The sequence below is a fragment of the Mercenaria mercenaria genome, chromosome 11 (assembly GCF_021730395.1).
Source record: "Mercenaria mercenaria strain notata chromosome 11, MADL_Memer_1, whole genome shotgun sequence".
Classification (NCBI taxonomy): Eukaryota; Metazoa; Mollusca; class Bivalvia; order Venerida; family Veneridae; genus Mercenaria; species Mercenaria mercenaria.
In genome coordinates, this window is record NC_069371.1 from 71385111 (window position 1) to 71403081 (window position 17971).

The 17971-nt window shown below is 33.9% G+C and overlaps 2 protein-coding genes across 12 annotated transcripts in view; both read left to right on the forward strand.

The window, feature by feature from the left end:
• LOC123533005 (inositol hexakisphosphate kinase 3-like) overlaps positions 1-17971 on the forward strand; it is a 374160-nt gene that overhangs the window by 335860 nt on the left and 20329 nt on the right. The gene's annotated exons all lie outside the window — the stretch shown is intronic.
• On the forward strand, positions 1415-9315 carry LOC123533006 (cell death abnormality protein 1-like). Of its 8 annotated transcripts, none has more exons than XR_008366127.1 (8): positions 1441-1503; positions 2760-2846; positions 3885-5291; positions 5964-6102; positions 7358-7386; positions 7669-7743; positions 7898-8038; positions 8571-9315. XR_008366127.1 is itself a non-coding variant. In XM_053517685.1 (8 exons), the coding sequence occupies exons 2-7, from the start codon at positions 2801-2803 to the stop codon at positions 8001-8003; spliced, it is 1797 nt and encodes a 598-aa protein (XP_053373660.1). In that variant the 5' UTR covers positions 1442-1503; positions 2760-2800; the 3' UTR covers positions 8004-8038; positions 8571-9315. The 8 variants fall into 8 exon arrangements, 5 of the variants coding, with proteins under 5 accessions (XP_053373662.1, XP_053373661.1, XP_053373660.1 ...); XM_053517685.1 differs by having other exon boundaries at positions 1442-1503; positions 5973-6102; positions 7669-7749; positions 7900-8038; XM_053517684.1 differs by having other exon boundaries at positions 1443-1503; positions 7669-7749; positions 7900-8038.

Here is a 17971-nt window from a genome sequence, read left to right on the forward strand (position 1 = left end):
TGTGCATGTGGTTCATGCAGGTGCTCCAAATTTGAAAGCTGTAGCTTGAGAAATGTGAAAGTAGGTCACTAGATCAATTTCAAGGTCAAAGTTTATTTCGATTTATAAAACTATGCATGTGCTTCAAATTTGGAGGCTGTAGCTTGAGAAATGTGAAAGTAGGTACTAGGTAAAAATCAATGTCAAATTTCAATTCAGAACACAAAAACATGCATGTGATCCAAATTTGAAGCCTGTAGCTTCAGAAATGTGAAAGTATGTCACTAGGTCAATCTCACGATCAAAGTTCATTTCGGTACACAAAACTATGCATGTGGTCCAAATTTGAAGACTGTAGCTTGATAAATGTGAAAGTTGGTCACTAGGTCAAAATCAATGTCAAATTTCATTTCTGAACACAAAACTATGCATGTTGATACCTTCAAAAATGTGAAAGTAGGTCACTAGGTCAATGTCAATGTCAAAGTTTTTTTCAGTGCACAAAACTATACATGTAGTCCAAATTTGAAGGCTGTAGCTACAGAAATGTGAAAGTAGGTCACTAGGTCAAAATCAAGGTCAACTCATGTCAAGGTTCATCTTGCCACTCAAAACTATAAGTCTATGTGAACCATGTGACCCCCAGGGTGGGGCCATATTTGACCCTAGGGGAATAATTTGAAATATCTTAGTAGAAGACCACTAGATGATGTCACATACAAAATATCAAAGCCCTAGGCCCTGTGGTTTTGGACAAAAGGTTTTTTACAAGTTTTCCCTATATAAGTCTATATAAACCATGTGACCCCCTGGCGAGGCCATATTTGACCTCAGGGAAATAATCTGAATCATCTTGGTAGAGGACCATTAGATGATGCTACATACCAAATATCAAAGCCCTAGGCTCTGTGGTTTTGGATAAGAAGATTTTCAAAGTTTTTCTCTATATAAATCTATGTAAATTATAAAAATAAACAAAGGGCCATAACTCACTAAAAATTGTTGAACCAGTCTGATTTTCAGGGGGACACAACTAGGGTACCAATACATCATTTTGACAAAGTTTTGTCAAAATCCCCCAGTAGTTTCTGAGGAGATGCGATAACGAGAAATTGTTAACGGACGGACCACGGACGCAGAGTGATTTGAATAAAAACGGTGTGTCTGAAATCATTCGTCCTCCACCTCTGATACATATGAGGAAGTTGGCAGTTAGTTGCGGAGAATAGGTTTGCACTGGTACAAAATCCAGGAACACTGGTAAGATTAACTGCCAACCGTTAAATAACTGAAATACTATTGAAAATGACGTTAAACCTAAAACAGAAACAAAAATAAAAAACTGTTTGATAAAGAGTCTTAATTCTACTTTTGTTATTTTATACCATGAAAACTTTTGTTATACTATTTTACAGTCCATGTCTATTGGTTTTATTTTTCCTTCCGTGTAAGTTTAACAAATTCATTGCGGGCTTGTTTCCGATGTGTAATACATTCAGCTATTAGGATTTTACAATGAAATTGGTAAGTTTATATCAAAATTTAGTTTCACCTTTATACTTAACTTTCATAATACTGCATAAATACCTGTGGTACGCGCAAACGAATTGTGCAACAAATAATATGCTGTGATGATTCATAATATCTGTATATCTAAATTAAAAAATAATTTACACATAGATTCTTAGACATGATCAATATTTTCTTCTTATGTATTTCAATTAATTCTGACAATTATAAGCATTTCACGTATATTCACAATAGTCTTTATTTGACTTCAAACATTACACTCTTAAATCGTGTAGATTGTCTTCTTATAAATGTCAGTATTATAAGCTGTAACACTGTACAACTTTAACTTTTATTTTTTATATTCAGTAGTGGCAACGATCACGTAACAGCACAATAAGAATCTTAAATGATGTTTGCTACCCTATAAATTAAGTTTTGGTACGGCACTCCAAACACAACCGATTAATTATTCTTGAAAATATTATCGTTACCTGTCGTTTCAAAACCCGATCGCAAAGTGGTGCTATTATGCGAAATGACGTTAGTTGCGGTTATATATTACCTGCACTTGTGTTTAGGAGATCCCTTAAGAACCTCACACAATTGTTCTGATATGCGACAAAATACCAGATTGTATGAAGTAAAACGTTCTAAGGCATTATTAGTACACCACTCTATCAAATTAGATATCTGTAGTCGGAGCATCAGGAGTTTCCCTAACATATTCAATCGGCTTGTTTAGTTTAGTCTGTTCAGTGGTAGAGCGGATTACTATTCTGGAAGCTAAATTATGCCATACACCCATAGATGATAACAACAATGGGTTCTATTACAGACAAAACACTACCTCCTATTATTAAATTGGTATACTTCAACTGAATATTCATCATTGGGGAACTTAAATCGTTTAATTGCACTCTTTGCCCAACCATGTCTATATAAATATATATTATCTTAGTACATATGTAAATGTAGCACATGGCCCGTATATTTGTAAAACACAAATTATAAGTAATCGTCTGCTCACTTTTGAAACTTCCGCATTCAACATAACTTATCTATTTACTTAACATGAACGAGATACGTTTGTAGTTTTAAAACTTGGTAAGGTATAATTGTATACATCTATATATATAACAACTTCTGAAATTTAAACTTTTATCTATTTAGATATTTTAGTGGATAATTGTTGAGTTGGACTTCTTACTCTCATATAAGAAAGCGTTTTCAATTAGACATAATGAGCAATATATTATTGACTATTCCAGTGAGCGATAACAGCAGCAATCGGCTCCCGTAAATACTCGTAATGGAATGGCTGTCACTGCTATTGTTGCTATATTTCAGTACCGACGGTAAGATAAACAATAACTGAGTATCTTTTCAAGACTATAGTATAATGCAAATTTACTCTGCAGATTATAGGAAACAGAGAGCGGCTGTTTAATCGAATTAAATTTTGTAATCTTAAGCACTATACGACTATGCGAAGTCGTGAAGACATTGTGACAAATTGTCTGATTAATAAACTTAACTAAACATCTTACAAAATGTACCTTGACTGTAGAATAAAATGAATAACATCTAAAATATAAGTGAAATATGATACTTTACTGCAATTTTTAACAACATTTTGTTTCTAACCTAGAAGACCTATTAATGTAATTTTTGCATTTATGTCGTCTAAGTAGGAAGTATTCGATATATATTTTTTACCGTGTCAGTGAAATTAAGTAACATCAATTCTACAAATTATCAAGTTAATACTTATTCCACTATTTCACCTGTGTGTTGAACAACTAATGCTTTAATGATATTTATAAAAACAAGCAATATACAATATAAAGCAGACAATCTTTACAATAGTTTACAATCATTTATATATAAGAAATACGATTTTAAAGAATATAACAACACAACGTGCATGAAATCAGGATTGTCACATTATTCTGTGTTCATGTAAAATGTGAAAATATGAAATTCACACCAGGTGCAATAATTTGACAAATTTTTCGTGCCATTATGAGGAAATATGTTATACCTTCATTTCAAGTGTGAGGTACGTATACTCTCTTGTGTAGGACTACATACTTTATGCAAGTCACCCGAAAACAGTATACATTTCTAGCGGGGTTTCTGGCCCTAGTGCGTAAATGGAAGTCAGAAGGTGTACAGCTCAAATTTTGAAAACACTTACATCGATGACAGAAAAAAGTTTTGTTTTTTTAAAGCTCACTGGAAAATAGTTCAATGCTAAGCTTTTCAGGAGAGAGTTTGTGAATCACTGAAACTGAAAGTCATAACAAAATGTTATAAAGCGTTTAAAAATCAAAGTTGATATATTATAGCATTGTTTCAAAACATGTTTACATTTCAAATTTGATTAATTTCAGGTGTTGCATTGAATGAATGTAACAGGTGTACATGTTGTAAAGGTGGAGCTAGTCGTTGTATGAAGTACGAATCTCAAAATGATTACTGTCTAGATGGCTGTATTAGTGGGTATTTTTCAACTCGTTGCGCTCATGCTTGTATGAACGATTGCCTGCTTTGTTCAAATATATATTCCTGTTTAAAATGTACAGATGGATACTTTGGTTCATATTGTTATAAATGTCCGTATAGCTGTTTAAGCTGTTCTAGTGCAAACACATGTAAAAGCTGTAAAGATGGATTTTATAACGGAAGACTTAATGGCAGTGAGTACAATTATTTTGATTGTAGACATAAATGCCAAGTTGACTGTTATTCCTGTACATCGTATAACACATGCACCAAATGTGTTGATGGAAAATATAACGATTTGCGCAATGACTGCTCAGAAAGCTGTAATGTGGCATGTAAGGCGTGTACATCGTATAACAACTGTACCAAATGTATAGATGGAAAATATAACGGTTTGCGCAATGACTGCTCAGAAAGCTGTAGTGTGGCATGTAAAGCGTGTACATCGTATAACAACTGTACCAAATGTATAGATGGAAAATATAACGGTTTGCGCAATGACTGCTCAGAAAGCTGTAAATCAGCATGTAAAGCGTGTACATCACATAACAACTGCACCAAATGTATAGATGGAAAATATGGCTCATTCTGTCAATACGAGTGTGGACTTGGGTGTCAAAATCATCAATGTGACATCGATAGTGGGAGTTGCACATGCTTATTTAATTTTCAAGGTAATAAATGTGATCAATGTGTCAACGGCAAATATGGTAATAGATGTGACACAAACTGTCCCGCAGGTTGCGCAAATAATTCATGTGACGTTAATGGTAACTGTTATAGTTGCGAGACTGGGTTTACTGGAAACATGTGTACTCAGTGTGTGTATGGTAAATATGGAACAGACTGTAACATTCCATGCCCATTAGGTTGCAGGAATGGGAATTGTAAAGCAAACGGAGATTGTCACAGTTGCAAGAATGGGTTCACGGAAAGTAAATGCGATCAATGTGTCACCGGTAAATATGGAATCAACTGTGGACACGATTGTTCGGAAAATTGTGACTTCGCAGTTTGTAACAGAACAACAGGTGTGTGTTATAATGGCTGTAGAATTAACTATCACGGCGAGCAGTGTAACATGACGTGTGCAACGACATGCTTACCAGATGACGCCGGTAGAAGGTGTTTTTATATGAATGGAAGTTGTGTAAAAGACTGTCAAAACGGATACCATGGTGATATGTGTCAGGACCGTTGCAGCGAAAACTGCATCAACATTATCTGTACAAGAGCAAGTGGTGCATGTAAGCTCGGCTGCGTTGGGGAGTTTGAAGGAATCAATTGCACGAAGCGTAAATATATATAATTAATCTCTTTTATTTATGAATTAGTTTTATTTTTCATATATATTTCAATAAAAACTTTGACAATATAATTTTATATATATATTTTCCAAAAAAAAAAAAACGTCGTTTAGCTCCATACATATATATTTGAAAATTGATTAAATGAGAGCTCATCGTTTCTGAAGTAAAGGACAAATATACATATATTTAATTTGAAAGTCTTAACATTATAGATTTTATTGAGGAAACCGTGTTTTGTTAATGTCTCTTAGTTATTTAGTGGGGCAGCTCATTTACTTTTACGTACATCTTCCTTGTCAAACATTCTGATCCACACGGTGTTCACTGTAAAACGTGATGTTCAGATTATTATTTGTATTGGGTAAGACAGTGGAACAGGCTTCCTATGGTTAACATTCAACATCATCGAGATGCAAAGCCATTCGAGAAGTTTTTGTACAGTGCAGGCGGAATAAAGTAACGCAAGATTATTTACCCACAAACACAATATTACGTTTAGTAAATTGCAATTTTCTGGGGTATCTATAATTTATTTACTCATCATTTTTGCTATATTCTGTATCAACAAAATTGCAGTTTAGAGCTTTGAAAGCCCTTAAGTTACAACAAATTATGCTACACGTGTTCAGTAATCTCCCTTAAACGTATATATTTCAGCTATTTCAGAGATCATATCCGATTCTTATAACACGGAAGATTCTTCGAATGTTGGTGCATTCATTGGAGTTGGAGTTGGATCTGTGGCAGTTACTCTTATTGTTGTTGGAATGGTCATTATAACAAGACGATACCTTAGGTCAGAAGATTCATTTGAGCCGTGCCATGAGAAAACCAACATAGTGGGTTTGCGACCAGCATGGATCCAGACCAGCCTGCGCATCCGCGCAGTCTGGTCAGGATCCATGCTGTTCGCTAACAGTTTCTCTAATTGCAATAGGATCTGAAAGCGAACAGCATGGATCCTGACCAGACTGCGCGGATGCGCAGGCTGGTCTGGATCCATGCTGGTCGCAAACCCACTATGTCGGTTTTCTCATGGCACGGCTCATTTCATTTTATACACCATTTTTAACCTGCTACAGGTAGCTTGAACATTCATTTCGTACAAAATTAGATCACCATACTTAGTATACAGTTATTGACTGAGCCAAAGAATAAAATCTTTATTCATAGGCAGAAAGACACATTGACCGACGCTAACTTAAGTTCAGCAAGAAATATGCCTATAAATTACAGCTCATTACTCAATAACCGTTTTATCAGTCTTGTATGATTTTGGAAAGAAATCTGCGAGGTATTGTCGTCACTTGATTGTCGGCGCCGGTGTTGGTTAAACTTTTTGTTTTGGTAAACTTTTCTCACACATAAAACAACTATAGTTTTGAAACTTTATACACTTTTTTATCCTTATTAAGTAACTACGTAGACCTAGCAACTTAACTCGGAAAAGCATTTTGTCAGAATTATGGTCTTTTTACATAGAAAATTACCTTGGTTAAAATCTTTGTTAAGGTCTACTTTTTCCCCAAAACTAAAAAGCTAAAGCTTTGCGCATTTATCTATCATCATAAGATAAATAAGTACCCTAAACAACATAACTATGGCATGGATTTTGTTTTAATTTTAAAATGTTTGAATTTCTTGGTTAAAAGTTTTGCTTCGACCCACTTTGCTTGAATACTATTAAGAACACTAGCTTTGAATTTGAATTGTTTATCATCATTAGGTGAGTATAATTCATATGTTGTTTTTTTGTTATCAATTAAGACGTTTAAGAAGGCCAATAGCTCTTTCCTTTCATATTTTCCAGATAGTCTTTATTTGTTAATTTGTCATATGACAGTATCGCGTGGATATTATTAATATTCAGATTTATTTTAGTTTGAACTTCTTTTCTTTTAAACGGAGGTTACAACGTTTATTTGAAATTAAAACCCATTTTATGCACATTTTTAGACGTTCTATGTAGAGTTGTTATATTTGTTAGTACTACAAAGATATACTGAATTATTTTCTATAACATATGTTTGCAGTATATCTTCTTTTTTTAGACATGGATACCAAAGAAGACAAACGCCAGGTATGATGATATTATCAGTCACCAAAACAAATTTTTGCTATTTGTTTCATTTAAGCAAGTATGCTTATGTTTTCGTCTCCCGGTACGTTTAATTATGGTGAAATATGATTATGTTCACAAGTTAATACTTCACCATTCTTTGCAACAAATTGAAAGTGTTAACACACATGCTAATTATCATTTTTACAATCACAACACTATAATTATACATTAAAATTAATATTAATTCAAGTTTTCAAGTTCATATTCTAGCTTTCTGTACTTTCTACTTGTAAATTACAGAAAATGCACACGAGTTAACAGATGCCTTTCGTGATAACGTTATGACAATTCCTGCCTCGGCGAATATACCAACAAACAAAGGTACCCCACACTATTCTGTGTATTTCATGTAAGAAATTATCATAACGAAAATAACGTACCTATCGTGTGCGAATTTGTCATCGGCTGTACACATTTAATGCACTATGTTCTACAAATACAATAAGAAATAACTATTCCCTCATTTTTTAGATGCTGACTACGAAAATACACCAGTTCCTGTATACGAAAAATTAAAACAGAGTAACACAGATTCAAACACATATGATCGCATTGATGGTACCAGCTCCAGCTAGAGAAAACACATTTCTGACGCTCATAATAATTGGACGTATGTGTCATTTTTGTGTACATAAGCAGAAATCAGTACCTGCATAATATCAGTAAAGGATCTCTCAAATATATTAATCTCTGATCATATGCATATAACACTATTGCAACAAAATATTTCCATTAAGCTGACAATGAATAATGTGTAAATGAATCACGAATGTCGCATAAAACTCATGAAAAATTAAAATGTTACACAATTGTAGTCCTGTTGAATTTTTCTAATTTTTGTGACTAAGCTAAATATTCGTGTTATCAGATTTAACATTAATGCTTTTTTCACGCTCTTACAATCTTACAATCAAAGAAAGTTTGCCATTAAATATTTTATAATTTTATGATTCTTTTCCTTTCTACGTATATATGTAATTATGTTTGCTAAATATTTGTTTTATTCCGTGTAATTTAAAGGTAATTTTGCATAAAAATAAACATTAATAAAACAATAATGTTTAAGAAATGAGTTAAAAACAAATATTAACAAAACAGAAAGTTTGAAAGTGTTTTATTTAGTTTATACTTATTTGTTTTAGCTCGAGTGTGATGAAAGCTTCAAGCTTATAGGAACCATTCTCGAGTCCGCTTCCTGGAAAAGACAAGTACTGGTGTCATATGAGAAGTCATAGTCGTGACCCCAGTGGGGCTTGAACCCACGACCCCTGGATTGAGCGGCCGACACCTTGTCCGCTAGACCACCGCTCCCCCAAGTGTTTTATTTGTTTTGTAAATGATTGTTTTTAATCACTTTCATGAACGTTTTCACTTTAAGTGATATGAACATTACTCTACTTCGTACATGCCTTTATTATATTAAATTTATAAATACATCTATGCAGTATGTAATTGTTTACGTAAGCTGTTATATGCTTAAGACTAATAAATATGATTTCTGTTCTGTTCTGTTCTGTCCCTATTAACTATCCATGATGGTTTGATTTTATTTTCATTCTTTATTGCTTCATAATTAAGGGGACGCATACTTTGAAATTAGAAAAAAGTGGGTGGGGTATTATAAAATTTACCTGCAAAAAAGTACAAGGTTTTGGTAAATGAAATGAATACTGTTTCAACTGTTATAAGTACACAAAGGATTGCTCACTAAAATAAAAATGAGAAAAACTGAAACAAGAAAGTTATTGTTGAATTACGTAAGACTTCTTGTGTACATTCAAAGTCAACAATTAAGACTTTTTGGTGCGAAAATAATAGTGCTTCACTTTGTCTAAACATTTATCAATGTCCTACAGATTCTAATTTAAAGAAAGAATGTGAAATAAGTTCACTGTCTTGCTTTTCATTTCGCATATGTGAGCTAAAACACATTATTTAGTTTGTTTACAAAGTAGTGCATAAGAAAAGATACGGTGGTCAAGGAATGCCACATTACAAAACTAAAAGAGTATATTCCCCTTAATACATTAAACATTTATCGTTACAGAAGTCTAGTGGCTTACAATAAAGGCGTAAAAATGTTGCCATTATTAATTTTTAACTTGGTATTCATGAACTACAATGCACTTAAATATCAAAACACATTCAACAAACTTTTGAAAATGTATTGTCTTAAAAATCCCTAAAATAAGGTATGAAATTTGGTTGAGAGGTCCAATCAATGTGTATATGTGCAAAAGCAACATTCTAATCTTGTTCACAAAAGTTACTAATAAACAGCAGGAATGTCAATGATCAAAACTGGACGAATATACAGTTATCCTCACTTTAATGTCATTTATAATTTGTCCTTGAATTCTCCACCATACTTTTCATAACTCTGTTTGCAGGAGTTGCACGAGAATGCTGTCATTCACGTAAAAAAACGGGGTCAAATAAGTTGTAAATGCAGTATCATCTAAACGTAATTAATGGATTATGCAGTTCAAGATAAACTTTATCTCATATCGTAACGAACATGTATAATGTTGTAACAACAACTTTACTTACACTGATTTAAGTAGCAGTCGGTTTATAAGTGACTTTATTGATTCATTTTGTGTTTTGTTATTGTTGTCAAAAAGTATAACGGAAGTGCCTCACAACTGAAGCGGAAACCAGTTTGATGCGCAAAGTAGTCCACTGTAAGTAATATTATTTGACAAACGTCCACAAAAATTAATAATTTTCTAATATTAAAGACGAATATCTGAATAGGATTCATTATTTGATAAGAAATTATAATCATCGACATGTTTTTTTTTTAAAATCGTACACGTGCTGACACCTAAGTTGTCTCCCGTTGTTTATTAGAGTTACCTTTCGTCCGGCGCAGTAATACATTTGCAGTGAATCGCCGAGAAGTCGTGGGAAAATTAAAAACCATGTAAACAAACTAAAATTAACCACCTTTTCAAGATGAATTTCAAGTGATCGACATTATGCATTTAACCCGCCTGACCTGTGTAGCATCTTAGATATCTGTTCTAAGGTATTCATTGTGTAGAATGTCATGTTATGCCCTTGCAATGCTAATCCCACTCTGATTTTTTTGTTTACATTTTTTATCAATGAGAAATATGGCGTCCATCCCGAGATGAACAGACGTGGCGTTAAATTTTTACATGTTTAAGCAAACCTGGTGTGTTAGAAAGAAAATCTCATCCCTTCAACATTATTTGGAACACTGTTATTGTAAAAAACCTGTATTTTCCTTATACAAAAGCTTAATATTTTGTGTTGAATGTACTTTCACAAAGACCTCTGTTTTCCTATTACATTCATAGTACCACATCCTTATCCACAAAATACTGAATATTACAGGTGTCCATCAGTATTATATCAGTTTAGGAATATGTTTTTTATTTTCCCACCATCGATTTCTTGAATATGCACCCCTTCCGCATTGCTGTATGAACTGTGAATGTAGCAATATGCGTCCCCTTAATCAACAAAACAACGAAAGTACTTATTTATATTTTGTATGCAATAAATCTGTAAAATTGTTTTTATTATTGATGAAATATGTTATCATAAAATGTTGCACAAGTGATACTAAAAAGCATGTAAATTCTCTTTATACATTGTTCATGTAGATAAGTTATGCCCTGTAGACATGAGATGTTACAGTACATAACTACTTAACTTCAGCAAACTTCCTGCATCTTTAAATCAGGAAATACGTTATTAGGATATTTTACAAGATGCGCTGTCTGAAGAGCCAATACGTGATTTAAAATGTTCCTTGTTCCGTTCAAGGGCAAAGTATCGTATCTGTTGACCTTGAACGGTATATAACGAGTATCAATGTGTTTGTCAATATATTTCTTATTTATCGAGTATCAACTAAATTTGATTTCTTCTTTCGAAATATTCGTGATCACTAACCGGAAGTAACGGCTTTTAAACACAGGATTTGTCAAGTGCTGGTGTCCTTTTCCTATTTCAAACGTCCGTATGGACAATTTCCGGTTCGTTTGTAAAAGTTTGAAATACAAGAGATCACAGAGTGATCTTGGTGCCCACCAATGTGCCATTTTCGAGTGTTCCAAATTTCAAGACTTTCTGACTAGCTCAAGGTCAAATTTCATTTCCGTACACAACACTGTGCATGTGGTCCAAATTCGAAAGCTGTAGCTTGAGAAATGTGAAAGTAGGTCACTTGGTCAATGTCAAGGTCAAAGTTTGTTTCGGTACACAATCCTATGCATGTGGTCTAAATTTGAAGCCTGTAGCTACAGAAATGTGAAAGTAGGTCACTAAGTCAATCTTAAGGTCAAAGTTCATTTCGGTACACAAAACTATGCAAGTGGTCCAAATTTGAAGGCTGTAGCTTGAGAAATGTAAAAGTAGGTCACTAGGTCAAAATCAAGGCCAAATTCTATTTCGGAATAAAAAACTATGCATGTGGTCCAAATTTGAAGCCTGTACCTTCAAAAATGTGAACGTAGGTCACTAGGTCATTGTAAAGGTCAAAGTTAATTTCGGTACACAAAACTATGCATGTGGTCCAAATTTGAAGGCTATACCTTGAGAAAGTAAAAGTAGGTCACTAGGTCAAAATCAAGGTCAACGTTTCTTCCAGTGCACAAAACTATGCATGTGGTCCAAATTTGAAGGCTGTAGCTACAGAAATGGGAAAGTAGGTCACTAGGTCAAAATCAAGGTCAACTCATGTCAAGGTTCATCTTGCCACTCAAAAATATACACGTGGTCCAAATTTGAAGGCTGTAGCTACAGGAATGTGAAAGTAGGTCACTAGGTCAAAATCCAGGTCAACTCATGTCAAGGTTCATCTTGCCACTCAAAAATATATATGTGGTCCAAATATGAATGTTGTAGTTATTGACAAGAACATTTTAAAAGCTTTTCCCTATATAAGTCTATATGAACCATGTGACCCCGGGGCGGGGCCATTTTTGACCCTAGGGGGATAATTTGAACAAACTTGGTAGAGAACCAGTAGATGATGCTACATTACAAGTATCAAAGCCCTAGGCTTTGTGGTTTGGACAAGAAGATTTTCAAAGGTTTTCCCTATATAAGTCTATGTAAAACATATGACCCCCCAGGGCGGGGCCATATTTGACCCTAGGGGTATAATTTGAACAATCTTAGTTGAAGACCACTAGATGATGTCACATACAAAATATCAAAGCCCTAGGCCCTGTGGTATTGGACAAGAGGTTACTCAAAGTTTTTCCCTATATAAGTCTATATAAACCATGTGACTCCCAGGGCGGGGCCATATTTGACCCCAGAAAAATAATTTGAATCATCTTGGTAGAGGACCACTAGATGATGCTTCAAACCAAATATCAAAGCCCTAGACTGTGGTTATGGACAAGAATGTTTTCAAAGTTTTTCCCTATATAAATCTATGTAAAATATAGAAATAAACAAAGGACCATAACTCACTCATAAATTGTTGAACCAGTCTGATTTTCAGGCGGACACAAATAGGGTACAAAGTCTGGTCAAAATCCCCCCAGTAGTTTCTGAGGAGATGCGATAACGAAAAATTGTTAACGGACGGATGGACGGACGGACGCAGAGTGATTTTAATAGCCCACCATCTGATGATGGTGGGCTAAAAAGTCAATATTTAACAGTCGTTTGGATTAGACTATTCCGAGGTCACGAAAGCTTAGCAGGTGACTGCTCTACAAGATTTTGTCTTAAAGAAGTTGTTTTATCGTTTAGTGACGTCAGCATGTAATAAAAATACAAACCTACTTACTTGATCCAAATGTTGCCAGAACATATAATGATAAATGTATAATAAATATCAAGTAGCACGTGTGACTTTAAGCCAGATTTGCCCTCATTAAATGCAAACAACTGAAATGTAAAAATGCAAGTTTACAGGAAATCACGTTTATTCATTAACAGTTCGAAAATGGCATTCAGAGCTTAATATGCCATGCTAAAATGTTCACGTTCGCGACTTTCCAAAAATAATTTATTTAATATTATAGGTCAAAAGTCCCGAATTTTAATACTGACTAAGATATATCAAGCTTATATTTTAGAAAGGATCCAGTTGAAATAAACGTAAATGATTAATCATTTACCAAACATCTTAAGGTTTAGCAGTATATCACAAAACAACAGATTTTTTTAGTAAATGAACAGCACCTTGGCGCACAAATTATCTGTCCAATACATGCTTTACTGTTCTGTCCCACAGAGTTGGATATTTAAAATATTCTTAATGAGTTGTCCCCCTTTGAATAAGAATGTCATTTGTTAAGAAATAAATGTAAACAGTTGTCAAAAACGATGTTTTACCTAGTTATGTAAAGTTTAAACACTCGCACGATGTTGCAAATGCATCAAAACGAAGACATGTAACAGCTTTTTCAAAATGGTGAGTTTTTAAAGGCACTGAACTGTCCAGAAGTGTGGCCCCTTCATGCAGTCCCTTTCCGGAATTCAATACATACATGAATAAATTGACAATGGTTTTGTAAAATAGTATAAATGTTTTATATGCTGTTAAATTTTCGTTTAAAACAATGCTTTCTTTCTATGATTTGATGACGTTCGAACTTTTTTCTTCGAAGCATGGACCTTTACCTTAAAACATTTCAAAATATTGTGATGCTTCTAGAAATATTTATATGCATAATCTTTTCGAATTATTTATGAATCTTTGAACTGGGTTTTCATTGAAAAATGATTAACTTTGTCTTCGAAATATACATGTATTTTATTGCATAACTGGATAAACTTACGTCACTATAAATGCACAGTTTTCTCCTAAAAATATTTATCTGATAAAAAGATATGATATCAGTTTGTCTGTGTGTATGCGTATGTGTGTGTCTTGGGCGGTGACCCAAGATGCTGTGTTTCTTACTTGTGTGTATGTCTGTGTTTTGTTTTTTGTACGTGGATGTGTGCGCAGCTGTGGTTCAAGCTACAGTCACACATATGATATGTCCGTGCGTTGAGGCACGGTGCAGATGGGATTGGTCCGTTGGGGTGCGGACATGGATAAGTATGGAGCAGTACGTCTTAGTACGGGAAAAATTGTGAGAAACGGGGAACAAAAATACAGGACGCGAATAAGTACTATGTTGAACTACGTTTAACTGCGCCTGGCACCTTGCCCAGCGCGTGGACGGGTCTGCGGTGAACTACGTTGAAGTACGCTTAAGTACGGACAGCCTTGGATATCTACGTTCAGCTACGGATCAATACGGCAAGGTACGTTTTAGTACGGATAACTACGCTTTAGTACGTTTAACTACGGATGAATAAGTTTCAACCAAGTTGGACTAAAGTCACGCTCACATGGCTACAAATCGCTCAAACTTTTGTGCATGTTCAAAAGTTGGAGAAACTTGCAAGTTTGGGATAAGTCTTGAGTACGTTTTGTAAGTGTTGTTACGGATTGATACGGATTACTACTTTGAGGTACGGCTAAGGTACGGATCGATACGGATTACTATGTTTCTATGTGTGGCTAGACGTAGCTATCCGCGCCGTATGTGTGACTGGGGTATTACGTTTTAGGGTTAATGCGTTTAAGGAATTTGGCTTTCCCTTTTGAATATTTAGTCTTGCTCTACTTTCCCCAAAGCCTTTTATCTACCCCTTACATCCCCTTTTTGTATTTTGAATATAATTAATATGTTCTTGCTGGACTTTTGGAGCAACCCGTCTATAATATTTTCCGTTACAGCATCTTTTAGTTGTGGGCCTACTTTGCGATGCATGGCTCTATGGCTGTGTTCGGGGTGCTCTGTGCTTCCGGGAAATCTATCATTACCTTTTATCTTTTATAAAAGGAGCAATTATAAATACTTGAAAGTGTTTACTAAAATGTTTAACATAGCACTCATAGGGAATCTCTTGCAATTACATTGATTATTGTACTACAAAGATTTTTTGCACCATTTTTATCTTTTAATTTAAATATCAATATACATGAATTTACAGTACCTTCATTTCTGATCAAACTTCGCTTCTGATATTATGTCTGAAAAACGTTTTGTTCTTCAGGGAATGTATAAGAATTGTCATTTTCTGATATACATAAGAAAACATTTCGGGAATTCGTTATCTTGAGACCCTTCTTATAAAGAAAATATGACTATAAAGTACTAAATGTATACATTAGTAAAGTTTATTGTTAAGTCATAATAATATTCAATTCATCTGGAAACGAATTTTCCTGAGGTTGAGATGATGTACTAAAATAAATTGTTTCTTTTTGAAATTATATGCAAAAAAGGGACATAATTAATGAAATCGCGCAAGTGTAAATGCACTTGTATGATTCATATGATGTGAATGATGATGTGAAACAATTATTTTCAGTTTAAATCAAATGCATTTAGTAATATCAGAGATAGATTGAAAGTGTATCAAAACTTAAACCTTAACTTATAAGTACAAAGGGGAACAATTCATGAAATATTTGTGCGAGAGTTATTGCCCTAGTCTCATATGATGCTGGCGATTTTGTGGAACTATTATTTTAAGTCTAAATAAAATCCCTTCTGAAATAAGACAAATATAGTGAAAATGCATAAAAAAAATCCTATGTAAAAATGGCGCATACTTCATGAAAAATAGATGTCAGAGTTATGGCCTTTGGTGTGACTGATGATGCGGAACAACTGTTACAGTTTTAAGTTTGAATCAAATTCATTTAGTAACAACGGAAGAAGAGTGAAAGTGCACCAAAATTTAAACCAGAAATTCTAAGTAAAATGGGGTGATAATTCATGAAATATTGGTACAAAGATTTATGTCCCTTGTGTCATATGATGTTGGTGATGATAGCGAATAACTGTTTTAAGTTTGAAGCAAATTAATCTCTTAATAACAGAAATAAAGTGAAAGTGCACCATGTTTTTACCACGGTGTGGGCGAGGAACAGACGCCGATGCCGGAGACGAGGCCAGGACCTCGTATACACGAGCTAAAATGAATCTGCAAAAATGAGCTTATCATTTTATATGGCTTCCTGAGCTGTAGTCTAGACTCTTAGCTCTTTCCGAGAGAAATTACACTAGAAAGGTTTTAAGGCAGACTCTTTACAAAATATAAAATCTTCGAAAAAATATTAGTGGTAGACAGAGTTGTTTAGTTCTTCCCCGAAAATGTTATTATACTTAATTGCTAAATTTTGCTAAATCGTATATTTGAAAAACATATAATAAGCCTGTCAGACGCCTGTCGAACGATATTTTTTCTGAACAAAGATAAACTAAAATTGTTAAGAAATGTCATTAAGAAAACTTTAAGACAGGACTGCGTATCGGCTTTCACATGATCAAGAACAGATAAAATCTGTATACATAATTTATCTGAATAAAATTTCAGACAACTATAATATTAATACGTATTATGGACACGGCGGACTTGTTGGTGAGTTAAAAACACCCGTTATTTATTCTTGCATTATAATCATGGTGTTTTTTTTGTGTTTTTCAATCACATCGAGTAAACAGTAGTTGACAGTAACGTGTGTTTTTATCAATCCCTGCTCTATGGTAGGCATGTTCCCAACATTTTCACTTTTTGATGACCTTGCATCTTGTCTTAATCCGGCTGTCAAAATATAACTTGTCAGGCTTAACCTTGTTGCATATAACAGACGTAGTACTATTGTTGACATATATTATATCTTATTCAATGCGTGAGAAAGCAAGATATAACTGTATTATAAACCATTCATATAAATCAGTAAGACATTGGTCACACCTGACTCAGTGAAGAAATATTCGAGCTATATATAACTAAATGACCTCTTCTTACACATTGTAACATTGTCATTCATACATGAACAAAAGCACTAACAAAAAGATTACAGTACAAATGATATAAACCACGGAAAGCTCACATTACTTCCACGTACCTGTATGCAAACTATCCAAGATTAACTAGAATTCCACACTGTAGAATTCGTAATTGTCTTGTTATTATTCAGATAACACTCTGCTGTAAATATATATTCCTCATCTATATTAAACCGGATGCTTAACCAGCCGAAAATGAGATTACTGCGAATTTCAGAATCTACTGAATGCTTTGATATTATCGGCAAATAAACACTAAACAAAATCGAGTAACTGTAATATACCTTAAATATATTATGCATATTTTACATCAGTATACTAAATCAACAATTTCCGAAAGGATTTTTCCAGCTTGAAATGCAAAATAAATCATTCATAAGCTGAAATTAAATCTACAAGGTCTTACTTTGAAGATTGAGATATTTCTGTCGTCGCTGGAAATTATGGCAAGATGAATTTAAATTAAATGTATAGTGCATAATAGTAATAATATATTCTATTAATCTGAAAACGAATTTTCCTGCATTTTAATGATGTATTACAAAAAATCGTTTTTGTCTGAAATTATATGTAATAATGCTGCAAGTGTGATGGCACTTGTGTCATAATATGGGTGATGATATGGAACTTGAATCAAATCCATCAAGTAATAATAGAGATAGAGTGAAAGCGGCTCTAAACTTTTACCT